The 19,202-nt window shown below is 43.3% G+C and overlaps 1 protein-coding gene and 1 pseudogene across 2 annotated transcripts; both read left to right on the plus strand.

The window, feature by feature from the left end:
• Positions 1 to 125: 125 nt before the first annotated feature.
• On the plus strand, positions 126 to 12,322 carry cdr2a (cerebellar degeneration-related protein 2a). Its single transcript, XM_080010118.1, has 8 exons — positions 126 to 257; positions 1,262 to 1,374; positions 3,772 to 3,920; positions 4,574 to 4,750; positions 8,170 to 8,484; positions 9,387 to 9,482; positions 9,525 to 9,687; positions 10,502 to 12,322. The coding sequence occupies exons 1-8, from the start codon at positions 179 to 181 to the stop codon at positions 10,778 to 10,780; spliced, it is 1,371 nt and encodes a 456-aa protein (XP_079866244.1). The 5' UTR covers positions 126 to 178; the 3' UTR covers positions 10,781 to 12,322.
• A 708-nt stretch (positions 12,323 to 13,030) lies between these two features.
• Positions 13,031 to 17,529, plus strand: LOC307237406 (cytochrome b-c1 complex subunit 2, mitochondrial-like; annotated as a pseudogene). Its single transcript has 11 exons — positions 13,031 to 13,095; positions 14,845 to 14,901; positions 14,974 to 15,005; positions 15,142 to 15,241; positions 15,482 to 15,539; positions 15,822 to 15,917; positions 16,007 to 16,140; positions 16,256 to 16,336; positions 16,471 to 16,551; positions 17,194 to 17,343; positions 17,434 to 17,529. The product of its transcript is annotated as a cytochrome b-c1 complex subunit 2, mitochondrial-like (transcript).
• Positions 17,530 to 19,202: the final 1,673 nt, after the last annotated feature.

A 19,202-nucleotide genomic window follows, 5' to 3' on the forward strand; every position in this document is an offset into this window, starting at 1 on the left:
GAGGGAGAGAGAAGGAGGGAGGGAGAGCGAGCGGTAGAGCCGCACGTTGCCACGTTGTCTGACCGCCCGGTCGGGGTGCGCTCCGCCTGCAGGGAACTTAAACCGGACGGAGTTGGAGCAGCGCGGGTGGATACCGGTGGTGTTTTTGGGTGTAGCGGCGGAGCCTCCACCCGGGAGCATGTTGACTGACATGATAGTGGAGGAAGACTTTGAGAAGGATGAGGAGCCGTGGTACGGGAAGCAGGACCTGGAACACGGTAAGGACCAAAGCAAACGCTATTTCTAGTGCCATAAAACATAGAAATAAAATATTGTGGTTTTGGACTTGTACACATGTATAAATAAAAAAAATAACAAAAAACTTTTTCTCTTCTTATTTTTATTACAGTAGCATGCCATGCAAATCGATGCATATAATATTTAATGTTCATTACGACAAAGTGCGGGGGGGGGCCCTCCAAATAAGTGCGGTTCTCTGTTGACGCGGCTGCAACGTGTGAGGAGGCACAGACGCTGCTGTCCAGGCTGCTCTTGTGACTTTCACATGTTTACCTGAGGGTTTGATGCCCGTGGGAGCGCTCAGTGATGGGCGCTGTTTAGACATTCCTGATCCGTCTTTTAGGGCCAACAGCACAAACACAAGTCTGTGTGTTTATATGGAAGTGGGTCATCCCTTATTGAGCAACCTGCATATTGACATATGTTGAAATGTAATACATAAAAAAATATGTCATGCCAAATTACATATATTTATATAAAATAACATAAATGCCAATATCTTGTCAATGTCATTACGATAATAAATTGAATATATAAAACATGATTGTACACCGTACACCCGTTTTTTATTATCCAAATATACATATATACTTTAAATATTACCAAATATAATCAGAAAATAGGGTTATGCGTTGTCCAATATATGAGAGGTGTCGTTAATTGGTATATTTTATTTATATATATATATATATATATATAGGTATATATAGGTATATATATATTTTTTAATTGGTAATATATAGCAACATTATTATAAAATATATTTTTCACTATATATGAAGAGGATATTAAATTAAAATATTACAATACACAATGACATGCTGGAAGTATTGCGAAAACAGAAAAACAAAATGCCAGCGCTGTATGACTAGATCATCGATGTGTTTGGGCTGCATGGGGGACGCCATCCCACCGCTGCTGTTTGGACGCTGAGGGAGTCTGGTCCGGGTCCTGACATGTTTCTCTCTGTGTGTGTTTGCAGATCTGCAACTGGCGGCTCAGCTGGGGAAAACCCTGCTGGACCGAAACCATGAGCTGGAGCAAGCCCTGCAGCAGATGTACGGTACCAACAAGGAGCAGCTTCAGGAGATAGAGGTGAATTTAAGAATAAATCAACCCGTGACGGTGAACCCGTGAAGCACATCTATTCCGACATGTGAAACACGTTCTTACACATCAGGTTGACTGGTCTCATAATTGCACAATCGGAACCAGAGTCTTTATTAACACCACCCGCCCGTCAGACGGATCCCTGGCCGCTACACGTTTTTTTAATCTGAGTTTGGTATAAAAGTACATTTTGTCTATGCACCCGGGAAAACAAAGATGTTTTGAGATAAGAAATCTCTCACTTCACCTGACCGCATCGTCACCTTAAGGTGGACGCGGTGACGGTTGCACCTAACACACTGTTATCTAATGAGTCTGGGCGCGTGTTCTCGTCTGTCTAATTATAGGAAGCTGTTTGTCTCTAGCTATCGATCTCCTTTTAGTGGGAACGTCGCCACTCTCCTTAAGCTTCTTCGTGAAGCTCTGGTTTGTTTGTTTGGAAAACTGCAAAATAATCCTGTCCCGGAATAAGAATGTTACTGTACCTGGGACGAACAATGAGCCTTTAAGGACTATGATGCAAATTGTAATTCTTATTAAGGTAAGCATATTAGTCCAGGCTTGTGGTGCATAAGCGGATAAAACATGGAGTTTACGTTTGTCTCCAGGTTGAACAGTCCTCACATACATACAGTGGAGCTTAAACCATAGTTATTCATTTTCATCGGCCGGGGCTCATTTTCTACGGTACAGACTTTAATTTCGCTGCTGAATACCCGGTCACGGATCTGCTTGGGTCCCAGTGCAGCGGGTCAAGCAAAGATAATTTCCCTAATTCATTTACTGCTGCAGTGTGACGGCGAGGGATAATCCCATTTGTTTTACTGACCCCTATCTATATATGGTGTCTGGTCTTAACCTTGTTTCTGTGTGTCACTGTGAATGACCTGCATCTGACGGCGTCGTCCTGTGTTGCGATGCTGTTCATTTAAAAAAAGATTATGTAATTTTTCAACATATGACATTTGTAAAATATCTGTTTGGTATTTAATATGCCTGTGTGTAATATACGAGTGAAATCATTTGTTTCAACTAAATTAAACTTTTATCCCTCACCTGGAATACACTCCTAAATTTGCTGCAAGATAGTTCTACTCACCTGGAAGCTCAATAACCGAAGTGAATGTAAAAAAAATGAAATAAAATTGAGTGTGTGAGACAGATCGACCAGTCATATGTGAGCGTGTCCCGCTTAAAAGGCGTGAAATGCGGGGTTTACATTCCTGTTCCACGTCTGAACAGCTGTGACTGGACTGTGTCGTGTTTGGATTCCAACCAGTGACTGTGATGCAGGGAGGCTGCTGAAACGCTCCTCCTGCTCCAACGTGGCCATTCGGGGCTCATAGAGCGGAGCTGATCATTAAATGAGCACTGAATAATGATAATAATAATAATAATAATAATAATAATAATAATAATAATAATAATAATAAGGATCATAATAATATTTTGCACAATGCTGATAACATAATTTTCAAACCAACTGCTTGTCCAGATCCAGCCGAAGCCTTTTGTCGTAGTAGGGCACATTAGCAGAGTTATATAATGTGTTGTCATTATTCTTTGGAAGATAATCAGAATTAGAGTCAGAATCGTCTTTAGTGCCAAGTAAATTTATACGTACAAGGAATTTGTCTTGGTGTTCGGTGCACACGGGAAACATAAAAATGTAAAATAGAACAATAGGAAAACAATCTGTAAAATAAATAAGAATATGTAAAATAAGGCTGTTTTTTTTTTTGTTTTTTTTAATAAAGGTTATTCGGTTTAATTTAAGGATAATATGGTTAACAAAAGGACAGCTGATGCAAGGCGACGGACACTCTGAAGTGCTCTGCATGCGTGGGCTGATTTAAGGCTTTAACACATTAAATCATTGTTCATTACATATCAGTGGCTTCTCACTTCTTCATCTTTAACATTCATTTACTTATTTTTGGTTGTTTCCTTTATTTTTTGCGATTCATTTTCTTCCATTCGTTTGCATGTTTGTTTTTACTCTTCACATGCAGCTCTTCCTCTGTTCTCACCCACTCTGATTCATTTCCTCCATGTCGTGAAGCACCTTTGAACTGGACACAATATTTATGAATTTAGTTTAGTATTAAATTTGGTCCATTTAACATTCACACTCAGTTTGTCATTGGTTAAAACCCCTCTATAATTGAAGTCTCCTATCTTACCCACTTTCCTTCCCTCCTTCCTCTTCTCTCCTCTTTCCATCCATCCTCTCCCCTCCCCCCTCTCTTGCTTCTCTCCTCTTTCCTTCCCTCCTCTCTCCTTCTCTCCTTTTGTCCTCGCTCCTTCCCTCCTACCCTCTCTTTTCTGTCCTTCCTTCCTTCCTTCCTCTCCTCTCCTCTCCTGTCCTCTCCTCCCTCCCAGTACCTGACCAGGCAGGTGGAGCTGCTCCGTCAGATGAACGAGCAGCATGCCAAGGTCTATGAGCAGCTGGACATGGCATCTCGGGAGCTGGAGCAGGGAAACTGTCGCCTGGTGCAGGACAACCGCTTCGCCCAGCACCGGATCAGCAGGTGTCACAGCTTACGGGGAACTTTGTATCAAATTAATGTATTTGGGATAGTCACACATATACAATACACTGTATATACTGTACATACTGTATATACTCCGTAATTGTGATGCTGGACGACTGGGTCAGAGCATCTCCAAAACCACAGGTCTTGTGGGCTGTTCCCACTATGCAGTGGTTACTACCTACCAAAAGTGCTCCAAGGAAGGACGACCGGTGAACCGGCAACAGGGTCATGGACGCCCAAGGCTCATTGATGCACGTGGGGAGTGAAGTCTAACCCGTCTGGTTGGATCCCACAGAAGAACTACTGTAGCACAAAGTGGTGAAACAGTGAATGTTGCTATGATAGAAAGGTGTAGAACACACAGTGCATGGCAGCTTGCTGCGTATGGGAGCGCTCAGTGTCCATGCTGACCCCTGTCCACCCCTGAAAGCACCTACAATGGACACGTGAGCGTCAGAACTGGACCATGGAGCAATGGAAGAAGGTGGCCTGGTCTGAAGAATCACCTTGGAACAACAAGTCTGATCCATGGGGGCCCCACCTCCAACTTCCAGGACTGGTGCAGGTTGTTGTGGCTGTTGGCTGTTTTTGTTGTCGGTGTATAATACCGCAGCTTAAACTATGCTCTCCTCTCGCTCCCCAAACAGTCTGACGGATACCATCGACGCGCTGCAGAGCCAGATGGAGGATCTGCAGGTGCAGGTGGAGGAGCTGAGAAGCGCCCAGGTGGAGCGGAGCAAGAGGGAGCTGGCGGAGCAGAGACGCAGCCTGGGAGCACAGAGCGTGTCCTGCCTCAAGGAGCTGTACGACCTGCACCAGGACAGGTGGGCGTGGCCGTGGGCATGGCCATAGGCGTGCATTGACCCTTTCTCCTGTGGCGCTGAATGACAGGAATGTGTAAAAAGAGGAACTGCTCTCAGGAAGGATGTTGCTTTTGTTCATGCAAACAATGTGAAGCCATAAACACAGGAAGTTAACTGTCAAAAGCTTGTTGCATAAATGATTATGGGATAGGAACGAACCAGCCTGAGACATCCTCCCGTCTCCATTTTGGTTGTTTTTTTATCCACAAATGCCCACAGAACTTTCATCTTTCCAAATCATTGACATGGATATTATATTCCCATGCAGCTTTTCTGATTGATAAAATGGATTATAAATAGATATCAATGGATAGATATTTATTCATTCATTCTTTCATTCATCCATCAATCCCCAAAGGGAAATTGCAGTGTCAGCAACAGCTTACATAAAAAAATAGGGAATAATAATAAAGCAATGGAATAAAAAATAGGAAAATGAAAATGGCAATATATGGAAAAAGTGGTTGACTGTAAACAATGAAATATGAGAATATACACTAGACCTATTGATAAACAACATATGACCTAAAAAAAGAAACTGAAAATCAAAGAAAAAAATAGAAGTAACCCAAAATATTGATAATGTACAATAAACCTAATGACAAACATTAACAATGGAAAAATGAACCTCAAAATTAGACAGTAAACAGAATGTATCAACAGTTCACATTATGTTTTTATTTATTTTTTTAATAATACAATTTAATTGCCACAGAAGTGGAAATGTGCCTTTGGTTTCAAAGATGTTGAAAAACAAACTACAAAAAAATACATTCAGTGGGGGGGGGGAACAATATTATGCACAATACTTCTAAACTGTAGAGGTCAAAGGTAAAGCAAACAGTTTCCCTGCTGCTTTCAGCGTTCTATGACCGGGTTTTTACCGGGTCCTTGAGGTGCTCCAAGTCCAGGAATACTTGGAGAGTAGCTCCTTTTGTGCTGAAGTGCTTGGAAAGTCCCTTGGAAAAAAACATGGTCATTGAAAACCTGTGATATTCCCTGTGATATTGTTATTCAAAAATCGTAAAGACCTCGATCTCTTCTTGGTCGGAACGCTGGAATCGATTTTTCCAGGGAAATATACATTTAATCCAGCATGGTTGTAGTTAGACAATGGTGTGTGAGTGTGTGAGTGTGTGTGTGTGTGTGTGTGTGTGTGTGTGTGTGTGTGTGTGTGTCTGTGTGTGGAGAGATAAATATAATGGACAATGAGATTAAATTTTAAATGATGAAGATCACATTTTACATGTGATTATATTTGTTTTGCGTGAATTACTTGAAAAAGGAAAAAATCGTGCTTGAAAAAAAAGTCATTGAATTTCATTTTGGAATGCCAGAATGGACGCTGTAGATGGCGACTGGACATTCTCGGCTCTGTTGCCAAGCTCCTCCCCCTCGGGGTCGACAAGCACCTTGAACTTGAAACCAGGTAACCAGACGACATAATCTGCCCACGGCTCCTGGACGTAATCTGCAGCCGAGACATTGGTGTGAAGAAAGTAGATCCTCTTACGCCACGCCCAGTTTTACTCAATGTTAAATCAATAAATCAATTTCAACCGAAAAAATTGTCATCTCGTAAAGTGGACTCCACATTTTATTCTGTGTTTGCATCTATGTTCTTGAAATTCAGAATTATAAATTATAATAATAACTGATAATAATAATAATAATAATAATAATAATAATAATAATAATAATAATAATAATAGACTAAATTAGGGTAAAGTATGTGTAAAATTGTGGTGAACTATACAGAAAATGGAAATATAAAGTACTTTCTTTGTGAAAAGGTATCCCAGCACTGTTATTGCTGTTATATAGCAATAAATACATTTACATCTAATGTCATCAGTACTTCACCAGACCACACACCGCCGTCTTATTCAATAACATTTTTCCTGAGAGTCCATTAATGGAGTCACAGAATTTATTTTATGAACAAATTCATTCATATATTGTCTTAATTCATCATTCCAGTATTGTCCCTGTTGTTTTCCCCTCAGTGGCTTGGAATGCTGCAGATGGAGACTAGTTATTCCATTCAACTCAACTTCATTTATTTACTGAAGCACCTGCCATAGAAACATGCAGCCCAACGTGCTTCACATGGCGAAATTCGAACACCGACAAATTACAGCAGTTAAACAATGTTACAAAAACAAACATGTTTTCAATCAATAAATAAAACTCGGTAGAATAAAATAAACACCATGGATGAAAATAATGTAAAAAAAACAAAAAAAACAATGCTTAGAACTGAAAAACTAAGGCTATAACTTCACTCCAAGTTAAAAGCCAGATTAGAAAGATAGATCTTTAATTTCCTTTTAAAAATACAGGGAGAGCTTGCCGTTGTAATATCCACAGGAAGAAGCAAGTTCCACAGTGTAGGGGAATAAAAACAGAAAGCACTCTCACCGCCTCTTTAAACATTAAAAGAAAAGCAGCGGAGGACTTTCGGAATCTGACTGGAACTTAAAATAAAAAAAAAAATATATAAAAAGCTGTAAACCAGTAAAATAACTTAAAAATCAATTCTTGAAGACGCAGGGAGCCAGTGCAGTGGGCGATGTGATGCATTTTCTCTGTTTGAGTTTAGACTCTGAACGAGCTGTAGTTTTCTAATGGACTGTTGAGGTAATGCAGGAAAAAGGGAATTCCACTACTCTAAAAACAGCTGTTAATAAAAGCGCGAGTGAGCGTTTTAGCATCTTTCTGAATTAAAAAAGGTACGACTTGGGTGATATTCCCAGGACGGGAAAAAATAATGTTCAAATGACCAGGTTAATTAAGAATTAAAATGTAAATCTCAATTCTAAAATCACGAGTCCCAAGTTTGTGATAGTGTGTGTTAGTAGATGTGTTAGTTTAGCTCTGTTTGCCGAGACCAGGTTTTCTCTTGCTGCTTTGGGTCCATTTAGAAGAAACTCTGTTTGTTTTCTTTTCCTCATTTAGCTTTAAAAAATTTTTTTTTTCCTTCCAAACATTAATGTGGATGAGACTGGCAATGACAGCATGTGGTGCATTGGGGTCATTTGACAAATTTAAGTGAAATAATGATTCGCTGAGGAATATTCAAGGTTAAGATTTTTGACCCAAAAATGTATATTATTGACTTTATCTATTTATTTTTTATAAATTTTAATGAAATGCATTTTGCTCTATTTTTAGTATTATTATTTTGATTATAATTTTTTTATATATATATATAGAGTATACAATATTATTGAGTTTTTTTGTTATTATTTTTCAAATAAATCAATAAGAATAAGTTATCTGATAAGATTATAATTGTTGAACACAGGGTGGACGTCAACACATTTTCTCATCGTATTAAAGTTTCTTCTGTATTAAAGTCGCGTCTCCTCGGGTCCCAGGTACGTGGGCTACGAGTCCTGGGGCGTGGACTGGCCCTGGTCGGCCCAGGGCTCCCTCCGGGACCCGGAGCCGGTGCCGGACCCGGAGGAGGAGCAGGCGTCGCTGAGGCGCTCCGTCCAGACGCTGCAGGGCCAGGTGGCGGCGGAGCGGAGCCGGCGCGAGGCCGCCGAGCGCGAGGCCGAGGCCACGTCCCGGGAGAACGGGGCCCTGGAGCAGCGGCTGGCCCTGATGGAGGGCTGCCGCGCCCGGCAGGTGGAGCTGGAGACCGAGGTGGAGGAGCTACGGCTGCTGTGGAGGGCGGAGAGCGCCAGGAGGTTAGAACCGCACATCCTGGTGTGTTCACAGCACATCTTTCACATCTTTGGTGTTTTTAACATTTTAATTGATGATATTTTCAATTAATGTTTTAATTTATATGTGTAAATATTGACCAATGAGTGAATTAATTGGATTATTTGTGATTTTTGTATCTGTATTTGTTCTTAGATCTCTTACAAAAAAAACATTTATCTCAATAAGAGTATTGAACTAAATAACACTTTAAATATTATTATTATTATTATGAATAATAATAATAATAATAATAATAATAATAGTTATAATTATTATTAACTATTATTATTATTATTATAAATACAATAATTATTATCTGGGCATTCTGAAGTGGTTTCAAATGAGATGGACCAAATGACTGAGCCAGAGAAGGAACTTCTCAACTCATCCATTCTTTAAAGCCTTGAAGCCATTATTATTATTAGGCTTTTCCTAACTTTCTGTATAAAGTAAGGAAATATAATGTTACACTGTGGGATGTTGATGTTAGATGAGGGCAAAGTGTCAAATAATGAGGTAAACTAATGACAAAGTAATCCCTGTAGGGCTGCCCCTGCCTGAAGGTTTTCCTAGTCGACCATTAGTCGTCAGTTCAAGCCATTAGTCGACTAATTGTTGCACGCTTATGATATTAATTAATTAATTTTAATAAATATTTTTGGGGCATCAGAAAATGGTTTGTGTTCCAGGCCTGAGAGAGAATGTAATAACCTCGGAGCCGGAAATGAGCGTAATAGCTTTAAAAATTGCCAAAAAGTACTTTAAATGCTTTTAATTTAAATGAAATACAGTCGGTCAGTATTTCTACTCCTTCAAAGTGCGGCGTCGGGTGGTCTGGTTACGCTGTGGACACTGAACGTTTCCCATGGTCTTCTCCCTCCAGTTTTCGGGGGTCCGAGTGGCTGCTGCCCGACTCGGTGTTCTTCGCCCCCGAGGAGAAGCCCGTCCCGGAGAGGACGGAGGCGGAGGTGGAGAAGGAGCGGGCGGGGGCGGGGACGGAGGTGGAGCAGGGCCAGGGGAGGCCGCGGCGGCCGCGGTGCAGCAGCGACAGCCTGCTGAGGGGATCCAACATGGAGGACATCCGCCGCGGCCACGAGCAGATGTGCATCAGGAGGGCGGAGGCCGTGAAGCAGAGAGGAATCTCCCTGCTCAACGAGGTGGACGCCCAGTACAGCGCGCTGCAGGTAGCGTGGCCACATCGCTCATCTAGGGATTCCGCTGTGGAATCGTTTTTTGGTTTGAATTGGAGCGTGCGTTCGCTGTTTTTCAACCCAGGCCTCGTTATAATTTGGGTTCCCCGTCATTTACAACGGTTTATGGCTGCGACCTTGCTTTGCTGTTTTGAAACGTACCACTCTGCTGCAACTTCTCACCGGGCTTCAGTGCAGTGCAATGGGGCAAACCTTTAAGACTTAAAAAAAAAAAAAAACAACATTCAATCTTATTTCTCAACGTTTTAGTATATTTTTCATCATTTTTTTAACATGTTTTGAATAACAAATTACAATCACATTGGGTTTAAAACCACCACGGTACATCCAGAGCATAACGTCGCCCACAGCAGGTTGCCAGTAACTGACGCAACCTCCTGCTCGTCTCTTACATAAGTGCGGACGTCACCAAAATAAGTGATTTGCACAAGCGCAAAGGATCGAATTTAACCTGATTAAAGTGCATCGTTTAGGAGCTTTTTCTTTTATTTTCGGTACAAAATAAATATACGTTCTTTAATTCTTCTAATGCTGCATATTCCTAGAGAATGTTTATGCGACTGTGATACACAGTTGGCTTGACGCTACCGACAAAATGTGCTTATGCTCCGTCTCTGTGGATAAGGGGGTGATCGTTTTCGTGAAGCGTCTCGTTTTTCAAAACCGGAGATTTGAAAGGTTTTTTATTTTTTTTATTTTTAATCTTACTTGGTGGAAAGCTGCAGCAGAGCTCAGCGAACTTAGACAGACGGAAACAGATCGATCCAACCTGCGACGTGTCCTCCAGGTGAAGTACGAGGAGCTTCTGCAGCGCTGCCAGCAGGGGGCGGACGGGCTGAGCCACAAGGCCGTGCAGACGCCCGGCAGCCCCCGCCCGACGCCGCGCCGCCGCCTCTCCGGCGCCGCCCACCGGACGGCGCCCGCCGCCCCCGAGGACGTCCAGCAGCCGGAGTACAAGGCTCTCTTCAGGGAGATCTTCACCTGCATCCAGAAGACGAAGGAGGACCTGAGTGGGAACAGGGCAGCGGCTCCAGGGGAACCCGCGGCGGGGGGCCGCGTCTCGTGAGACACTTTGACGAAAAGCCGCCAAAGCGAGCGAGAAGCTGATGAGGTCGTATGGATTATAGCGTTTTCCAAAAAATCCAAGGCCGTGCCACGCCCGTTTGTATGTATGTGTCGTATACAGGTATTCAGGCCTGTGTGATATCTCGCTGTCTCTTATTATCTTTAGGTTTTGTCGTGTTGTGTCCATAAGCACTTTAATTATTTTGATCCTTCATCTGTCCTTGTTGAAAATGTGTTTATTTGTCGGGTGCTCGGGTATAAGGTTAATATTAAGGACACACTGTTTGATCCTTCCATTTTACCTTTTGGTCCAGATATTTCAACACCTGCACCATATCTAAATTGTTTAATTGACAAGGGTGACATTCTGTCTAAATATATATATATATATATATATATTAGTGTTGTTTTATCCCATTATTTCACTATTTATATGGTATTTTCCCACAAGTATTACATGACAGCACAGCAGTATTTGGTGTTTTCTATATTTGTACATTTCAGCGATGAGCCATTTGAACTTGCGTTCGGTTTGTCCAACGTGCACCGACTGGGCTGAGTAGAGCGCTTGGCAGCGTTAAGAGGCAGAAAGGAGCTGTGAGGTCACAGCAGCACGGCGGTGCTGAGGGGACGATGAGGAAAGTGTTACAGTTGTGCCGCTCGCGAGTCACTGGAGGGCGGCTAAGTAGCGGTTATTTACTTTATTATTTCAGGTCCGTAACCAGCTCGGCCCGGCTGACTGGAGCCAACCGGTCAAATTAGACTTTTTTACTGAATCAAGAGTTCTATCTTATTTATTTTTATTTTCTCAATATGACTCTAGATGAGATGCTATTTATTTTTATTTTGGCAACTGTTCCTATCACTGTATCCCGCATCTTTAATGTGATTGTTGCAGCTAATTACTGATTCCGGGGAGAGTGAGACTCGAGATGGTAAATGGAACAGAAATCCAACGTTGTTTCTTAAAATAAAGAGTGTCAAAGCAAACTTAAAACAACCAGACATTTTTTTGTTTGTTTGTTTGTTTGTTTGTTTTGGGTACTACATATCTCCTCTGCACGTGTGACCCAAGTCTCACTCTGGCTTTTGGTTTTCCTTCGCCCAACAGTTCCCCAGTCCGAACCACCAAAGCTTCTGCAGTTTGTTCCTCTTAATACTGTCAGAAAGCCAGAGGAAATGGCCGGACCACGTAAAGGTTGCCGTTCTGAAGTGGGTATAATGAAAAATAACACAAAAACAATTTATAACACATTATATACAGTACTCAGGGGAAGTGGAAACTAAAATCCTCTGCAGACAATCTGCTCATGCAAGTGCAACAGCAATCATTTTGTGAGAAATAAAAGTTTAACTTGAAATGCTTGAAATATCTAACTAATATTATGAGTACATACACAAATATTGTAGTTTAAAAAAAAAAAGTTTTTGATAATACATTGTAATGTCATAACTTAAGTACAGTTTTGTAGGTTCATAGCCAGATGCTTACGCCGCTGCAGAAGGTGGTTTTAATGCTTCCTTCGTGCTACTGCTGCTGTATTCCATGATTAAAAAGCTTTTGAAAAGACTTCCAAGTGTTTGTTTTGTTCTCCCACTCTCTGAAATAAATTCAAAACAAATATTGCATTTTATCAGAGTGTGTCTATCCCGCAAGGCACATTTACATAGACGTGGAAAGTGTCCTGGTGAGGACTGGTGCTTTTCTTTACAGACAATTAGTGTTAAAAAAAACCCAAAAGCTTGACAGTGTGAAAATCATAAAGCATTTATAATAAAATTAAATAGAATAAAAAGTAAAATAAAGTTAAAAAATTGCCAAATCAATACACATAGCTGGAAAATACAAACAAAACAAAAATAGTCAAATAATTAATATATACGAAATGTAATTTTATGCACAGAATAAATTATTAGTATGGGTATAAATGATATTATCACATTTTAAGTTAAATCTTTCCAAGTGAAAGGCCGAATTAAAAAAAATCCCCGAACGAGTCTCCAAATGTGTCACCTGGCGCCTCTCTCTCTCTTTTCTAATTAATGAGGCTTCATTGTTTTTGGCTCATTAAAGTCCGTTACGTAAAGGTGTGTGTGTGTGTGTGTGTGTGTGTGTGTGTGTGTGTGTGTGTGTGTGTGTGTGTGTGTGTGCGCGCGCGTGTGCGTGTGTGCGCGCGTGTGGGAGGGGGGGGGGGGACCCTCTGTGTGGCTTGTCCGTTCGGGGCCGCCGTAGAAACGCGGGCGGCGCAACATGGCGGCCCCCGCGGCGCGCACCCCCCGCCCGCCCCCGTGTGGAGCTCAACGGCTCATTCTGAGGCAACGGACGCGCTGAGATTGTGGTTTTCCATGGGATTCAGCTCCGTTCTGTGCAAAGTCCGTTGGAGCGGCTAACATTAAAAACAACAATAATAATGATAATGATAATAATGACATAAAATTATATTTATTGATATCTTCAGCTGATAGCGATTGTATGGTGACGTCGCATGTTAACCTGTTGAAATGGAATTTATGAAATCATTCTTTTATCTTTTATCTTTTATTTTTTCGTGCGGGTTGAAAACGGGTTCCTCGCGTGAAGAATTGACATTTTCACGAGTTTAATCGAATCTCTATTGTCAAGCGTGGAGACTCGTGAAAATACATGTACGACGTCAGAGGAAGGGGTTCCCAACCTTAAGCGCGTATGTGACGTCAGAGAGAGGTAGTCGAGAGGCATGTTAGTCGAGAGGTCCTGTATTGCAGCGTGTACGGTAGCGTGGCCGAGTGGTCTAAGGCGCTGGATTTAGGCTCCAGTCATTTCGATGGCGTGGGTTCGAATCCCACCGCTGCCAGTTTTTTTACTTTAATTTTATTTCGATCACGTTTGGCGACCAGAGCCCGGACGGTGTCGCTTCAAGCGCCCGGTTCGTTCGTACGGTCGGAGTAACAACAACCGACGATTACGGTCGATAACGATACCGACAACGGTCCACTACCCCCCCTAGTGGCCCTTAACTGCACCTGACAGCGATTAGATGACGTTTTGCTATTGCCTCATTTTTTTATTTTATTTTATTCATGTGATAAAACCGAAGCTGGTTGGTGTTTATAAATAAATGAACATTTTTAAGAATTTCAGTCTGGCTTCCTGTCCAAAACACAACCTTTAAAAGGTACTCGTGATTTAATTCAGAAAACAATTGAAAATTGGGCCGGCCTGATGTTTTCACCCTTGTTGCCAGGAGGCAAAAATTGAAGATTTGTACACATCTGTGAATTGTCCTATGTGGCGACACCGTCCAGGTGTGTGTATGTGTGTGTGTGTGTGTGTGTGTGTGTGTGTGTGTGTGTGTGTGTGTGTGTGTGTGTGTGTGTGTGTGTGTGTGTGTGTGTGTGTGTGTGTGTGTGTGTGTGGTTCAGTAATATGAGAACTTTTCCCATTGATCTGTACAAGGATGGAAGCTGCAGTCGAGCTGTCTGCTCCAGTGGAGGCGCGTGTCGACCAGATTTGTCCAGTAAACAACTCGGGGAGCTTGAGAAGCCATGTTTGTGTGAGCAAAGCGCTCAATGAACTTACAATAAAGAGTAAAGAATATTTATATTAGTTGGCGTAATTTTCATAATTTCTTTTTTATGCCTCGCAAGGGAAGTTCATTTCTATTGGTGCAGCGCATCCCATGACGAACAAAGACAATTCAACGTCCTTTACATACGCCATGAAAGAAATATATACAACCAAAGAAGATTAAAAGCACAGAATAAAGAAAGGACATACATATATATATATATATATATATATATAAACACATACAAACACACACACGGGTATTTAAAAAATTGTTGTGAGATTACACTTTTAAATCCCAGAAATTTGGGTGTATTCGGCTAAGGATTCAGGATTGAAAGGGGACATCCCCCTTTCGGTCTTGAACCCTTAGCCGAAGGAAGGGAAGGGACCTTGTTAGTGAGGTTTATGGGCTGGAAAGGAAGACGCTTTGCAGGAGTCCCGTTGTAAAAGGTTGCCGCTGTGGCTTTCCCCGTGAGCAAGCCCCGCTCTCACCAGGCGTGTTGTGTTTCCTGCAGCGTGACTTCGAGCAGGGAGAACATGGTCTACTCTGTGGAGTGTTTGAGGGACCACCTGTAAGTACCTGCTCGGGCTGCTGCGCTACGTGGGTCCCGATTGGTGCAGTTTGTGGTTAAAAAAAAAAAAAGCGCTCCCGTGATTGTTGATTTATTGATGTTGTGTGAGCCCAACAGTGTCCACAGATGAGTTAATACAAATAATATATATATACATATATTTTTGTTCATTTTATTCCACTATCATAGTATAAGTCTTATTTATTTATTTACCTGTGCTTTTTTTTTTTCTTCCTGCAGGTGTCATCGAGAAGCTGCACGAGGCTGCGTACAGGAGCGCGCTTTCCAACTCTCTGTACTGCCCCGATTTCATGGTCGGGGGGGGATCTCTCCTGAGCAGGTACGGAGCTGCGCCGCGCCTCCACGGCCCCCGCCGTCGTCCTGGACGGGAGACAGGCCTCACTCCTACACCTCAAAGCCACGTCGTGCCGGCAGCAAGATATTCCAATTAATGTCAATGAAGGTGTCGTGAACTGCGGATTCCGGTAGAAAAGTGAAGTTGGTGGCGCAGAGTTCAACCTGTTACTCTTTCTTTGTTTTGTTGAATGTCTCATCTGTCTCCTCCTCCTTCCCCGTGTAGCTGCAGTCCTTCGTCGAGAACAACTTCACCACTGGCAGAATGGCTCTCGTAGGCCTGGGTGAGTGTTCGCTCCAACATTGTTCAGTTTCCTCGCCTCCTGTCAATGCGGTGTCTCGTTGACGGTGGATTCACATTTCTTGTGAGCTATGATGTTATTCCTTATTTGTTTCAATAAAGTGTGTATGTGTGTCCCTACCAAATGTCAGAGACTAGGAAGCGGTTCCAGCTTTGCATTGAGTTGTCATGGGAACAAACATCCCACCCTAAGAACATCTGGTGTTTATGAGATGGTACAGAGTGTTCCACATCCAGGCTGACGGATGGTCTTCTCTGTGTCCAGGGGTGGAGCACTCCACCCTGAGGCTCGTCGGAGAGACTCTGCCGAGTGTCCGCGGCCGAGCGGGAGCAGCTGCGGCGCAGGCCGTGTACCGTGGAGGTAGGACGCCGCGGCTCCGCCTCGCTCCAGCCGCAGGCCGTCTCGGTGGACCCCATAAACTTTCATGACTCCTGTTTTAAATGGATGGGATGGCACGGCAGAGGCCAATGTCTTCAGCGTCCTGCCGAGGGTTCTGGGAGCGGGCCCACACGTCAAGAGGGGATCAAACATCACCAGCAAACTGAGTCAGGGCGTCGCCAAGAACACGGCGCAGCCCTTTGACGTATGTTCGTCCTCCGCATCGTCCCTCGAAAGAAAGGCGTTCATTCACAATAAATGCTTGATCAGTATGTGGGGTTTTTTAAACGTATTGCTAATTTCCTCTTGCTTTCCACCAGGCCACAGCTTTCAATGCCTCGTACTCTGACTCAGGCCTATTTGGAGTCCACACCATCGCACAAGCTGACTCTGCAGCGGAGGTCCGTAAAAAAAACCACCTTAATTCTCGCCATCAGCAACAAACTCCATCTCATTAAAGTAAAAAGCGCTGTACTTCAGAATGTTAATTTCACTGTGGTCATCTCTGCTGTCCCTCCTAAAAAAAAAAAAAAAGGGGATCAAAGCTGCCATCGCCCAGGTGACGGGCGTGGCTCAGGGGAATGTGACGGAGGCCGACGTCGCCAGAGCAAAGTGAGTTTTCCTGCTATTTGAGTTCTTCGTATTGGGCCTCATCCGTGAAACTAGATTTGAACCTAAGTTGTACCAGGGACATGACAGCACTCCTTTGTTTATTATATCAATGTATTCTTTGTTATTCTTACGATCTGTGTTCCCACAGGGAACGATTTGAAGTAAGGCATTATACCAATGTGGCTTCTCCTCAGAAAGTCTTATTCTTTATGACAAATCATTGATAGTAGTGCCAAAACCCATATTAAAGGAACATACTGAATAAATTGCGTTTTAGCTTGTTTATTATGTAAATACAAAAATGTGAGCTTTCACCAGGGAAAGGGTCAGGAGTAATGTAAAATGAGTGCTGACTAGTAAACGGACAAAAACAAATTGCCTTGCTTGATCTGCCACGCCTTTTAATGTGTTGATTGGCAATCAAACTATGCAAAAAGACATGAACTGTTCTGCTCATTCAGCTCACAAACATTTGAAATAAATCATTGGGTTTCCCTGGAACAGGTTGCAGGGAAGAAAAAAAAAGCAACTAAGAATAAATTTGTTTTTTTGAACCCCAATGAGTTTGTCCCCAGGTTGGTCCGTTCTTATGATGCTTGATGGCAGATGCTGAGAATCAAGGCGTGTGTCGTTGAGGTTGATGTAGGAATTGGAGGTGGAGTACCTGATGTCCATGGAGTCTTCCCGGGGCCTCCTGGAGGAAATGGGAGCCCAGGCTCTGGCCACTGGAGCGTACCAGGCGCCCGAGGCTGTCCTGCAGAGCATCACCTCTGTCACCCAGGCTGACGTGGTGCAGGCGAGTGCCCTAACCGTTTTTATAATAGTGCAGCTGAGCTTTCAATTGAGAATCTTAACTCATAATTTATTAGATTTTTTCTTCTTTTAGGCTGCAAAGAAATGTGTGGACGGCAAGAAATCCATGGTGGCTAGTGGACATCTCATCAACACGCCCTTTGTGGATGAAGTATCAAACATGCAATAAAGGAACAACAGTTGTTTAAAATTTGAACCCGGGCAGGTTTTGACTGCCGGCTTACAAAGGGGACATGGAACACATGCTTTATCACCGATCAGCAGCAGTCATATGATAATGACCAGGTAAAGCAAGGGTTAAAACGGAGCTGGAGAGCGTTGTTTGTCCATTTCACTGTATATGTTATTTAAATTGATTAAAAAGGGTCTATCTACATTAATGACGCCGTTCTCTGAATTGTCATTGTTTAATACTGAATGAAGGGAAAGAGTTACAAATGACAAAGTAGCTGCTTTTATCACCAGGTGGGGGAGATAAAGTACTTGAATTATTAGACCACGGTCAGTAAACAATAAAGACTTCTTTCTTCTTTTTTTTTGTGTAGATAAAGTTCCCATATGATAATGGGGAAGAAAACGTCAGTCAAGTTCAGATGTTAAAATGTAAAAAAGAAATGCAAACCTATTTAATCTGAACATCTGTCTCTAAAGATACCTGCCCTCTGATTTAAAATAGACTATACTGGGGTTCTCATCTTCCAACCTTTACCAGGTTGAAAACAATCAGGATGTAAATGCACTTCTAAATGCGAGTGTTTTAGTCCTAGGACGAAATATCACTGGTAATATTTGCAATGAATGGATAATAAAACAAAATTACATCTTTTGAAACGTTAAACAAAGCAGTTCAGGGACCTGCTGTAAATCCTGCATTGTGCTGCGTTCATGTCATGTGGTAGGGTGGGTAACTACGAGCTGCCAACTTGGAGTAGCCGTTCATGTCAGTTTTCAAGTCCTAAACACTTACCCACGTGTGCACTTGACGTTTTGCTCTGTACCCGGATCCCAGCCTAAAATAGCTTGCAGGCAGGGGGGCAATGGTTAATTGGCCTAGGCGGTATTATAAAGACGGCTGTTCTAATTCCTCGGCGAATGGTTTTCATCAATCATGTCTTGAATCCGCCCCCCCCCCCCTCAAAAAGTGAATGTTGTGGAGTGGAAACCTTTTTTTGTTGTTGTTGTTGTTGTTGTTGTTGTTGTTGTTGTTTTTTACCATGCCCCCTTCTGCTGTTCTTTGATACATCTGGTAGAATGTCAAAAGTTGCAACACAAACAAAACACTCGAGGCCGGGCTCGCTCGAGGTAGCGAGCCCGGCCCATCACGCCGCAATTCCCACGCGCCTCGAACGCGGCCGCGGCGTCTCTTCTCGAAGACGTACTATCGCGATAGGAGAGGCATATTTCCCACCCCCCCTCCGTCCAACGTGAAGACGGGCCGCTGTTGTGTCTGCGAAGCGCGTCCGGTGTCATTGGGGGAAACAAGGGGATCGAACCGGCGCCGTCCGTGCGAGGGAACCGCCACAGCCACCGCGGATCGAACCGGCAACCGCGTGCCTCTGGACCGGCGCCGAAGGACACAGACAGCAGGCAACCTCTATTTGTTCGGCGGGGAGCCCCTCGGCTAGCGGGTCCGCACCAGATGCTCCTCCGGCGGGGAAGGAGGCGTGGATAAGGGAAGGGAGGATGGCTGCTCGGTGTCCCTCCTGGCGGATAACACCGTGAAGCGGAGACCTTGGTTCGCCCCCCTCCCCACCTCTCTACGGGACCGTGTTGTTCAAATGCCGGCGCGAACGGGGTCTGGGGCGCCCAGCAGCCGCCGGGCCGCAGTTCGGCGCAGCGCGT

This window comes from Zeus faber, assembly GCF_960531495.2.
Source record: "Zeus faber genome assembly, chromosome: 11".
Classification (NCBI taxonomy): Eukaryota; Metazoa; Chordata; class Actinopteri; order Zeiformes; family Zeidae; genus Zeus; species Zeus faber.

Excerpts from the sequence above, each read along its gene's own strand:
- cdr2a (XM_080010118.1), top strand. The coding sequence starts at position 179 with ATGTTGACTGACATGATAGTGGAGGAAGACTTTGAGAAGGATGAGGAG. Across the intron at positions 3,921-4,573 it reads GCCCAGCACCGGATCAGCAG|TCTGACGGATACCATCGACG; the intron begins GTGTCACAGCTT and ends CTCCCCAAACAG. Across the intron at positions 4,751-8,169 it reads TACGACCTGCACCAGGACAG|GTACGTGGGCTACGAGTCCT; the intron begins GTGGGCGTGGCC and ends CTCGGGTCCCAG.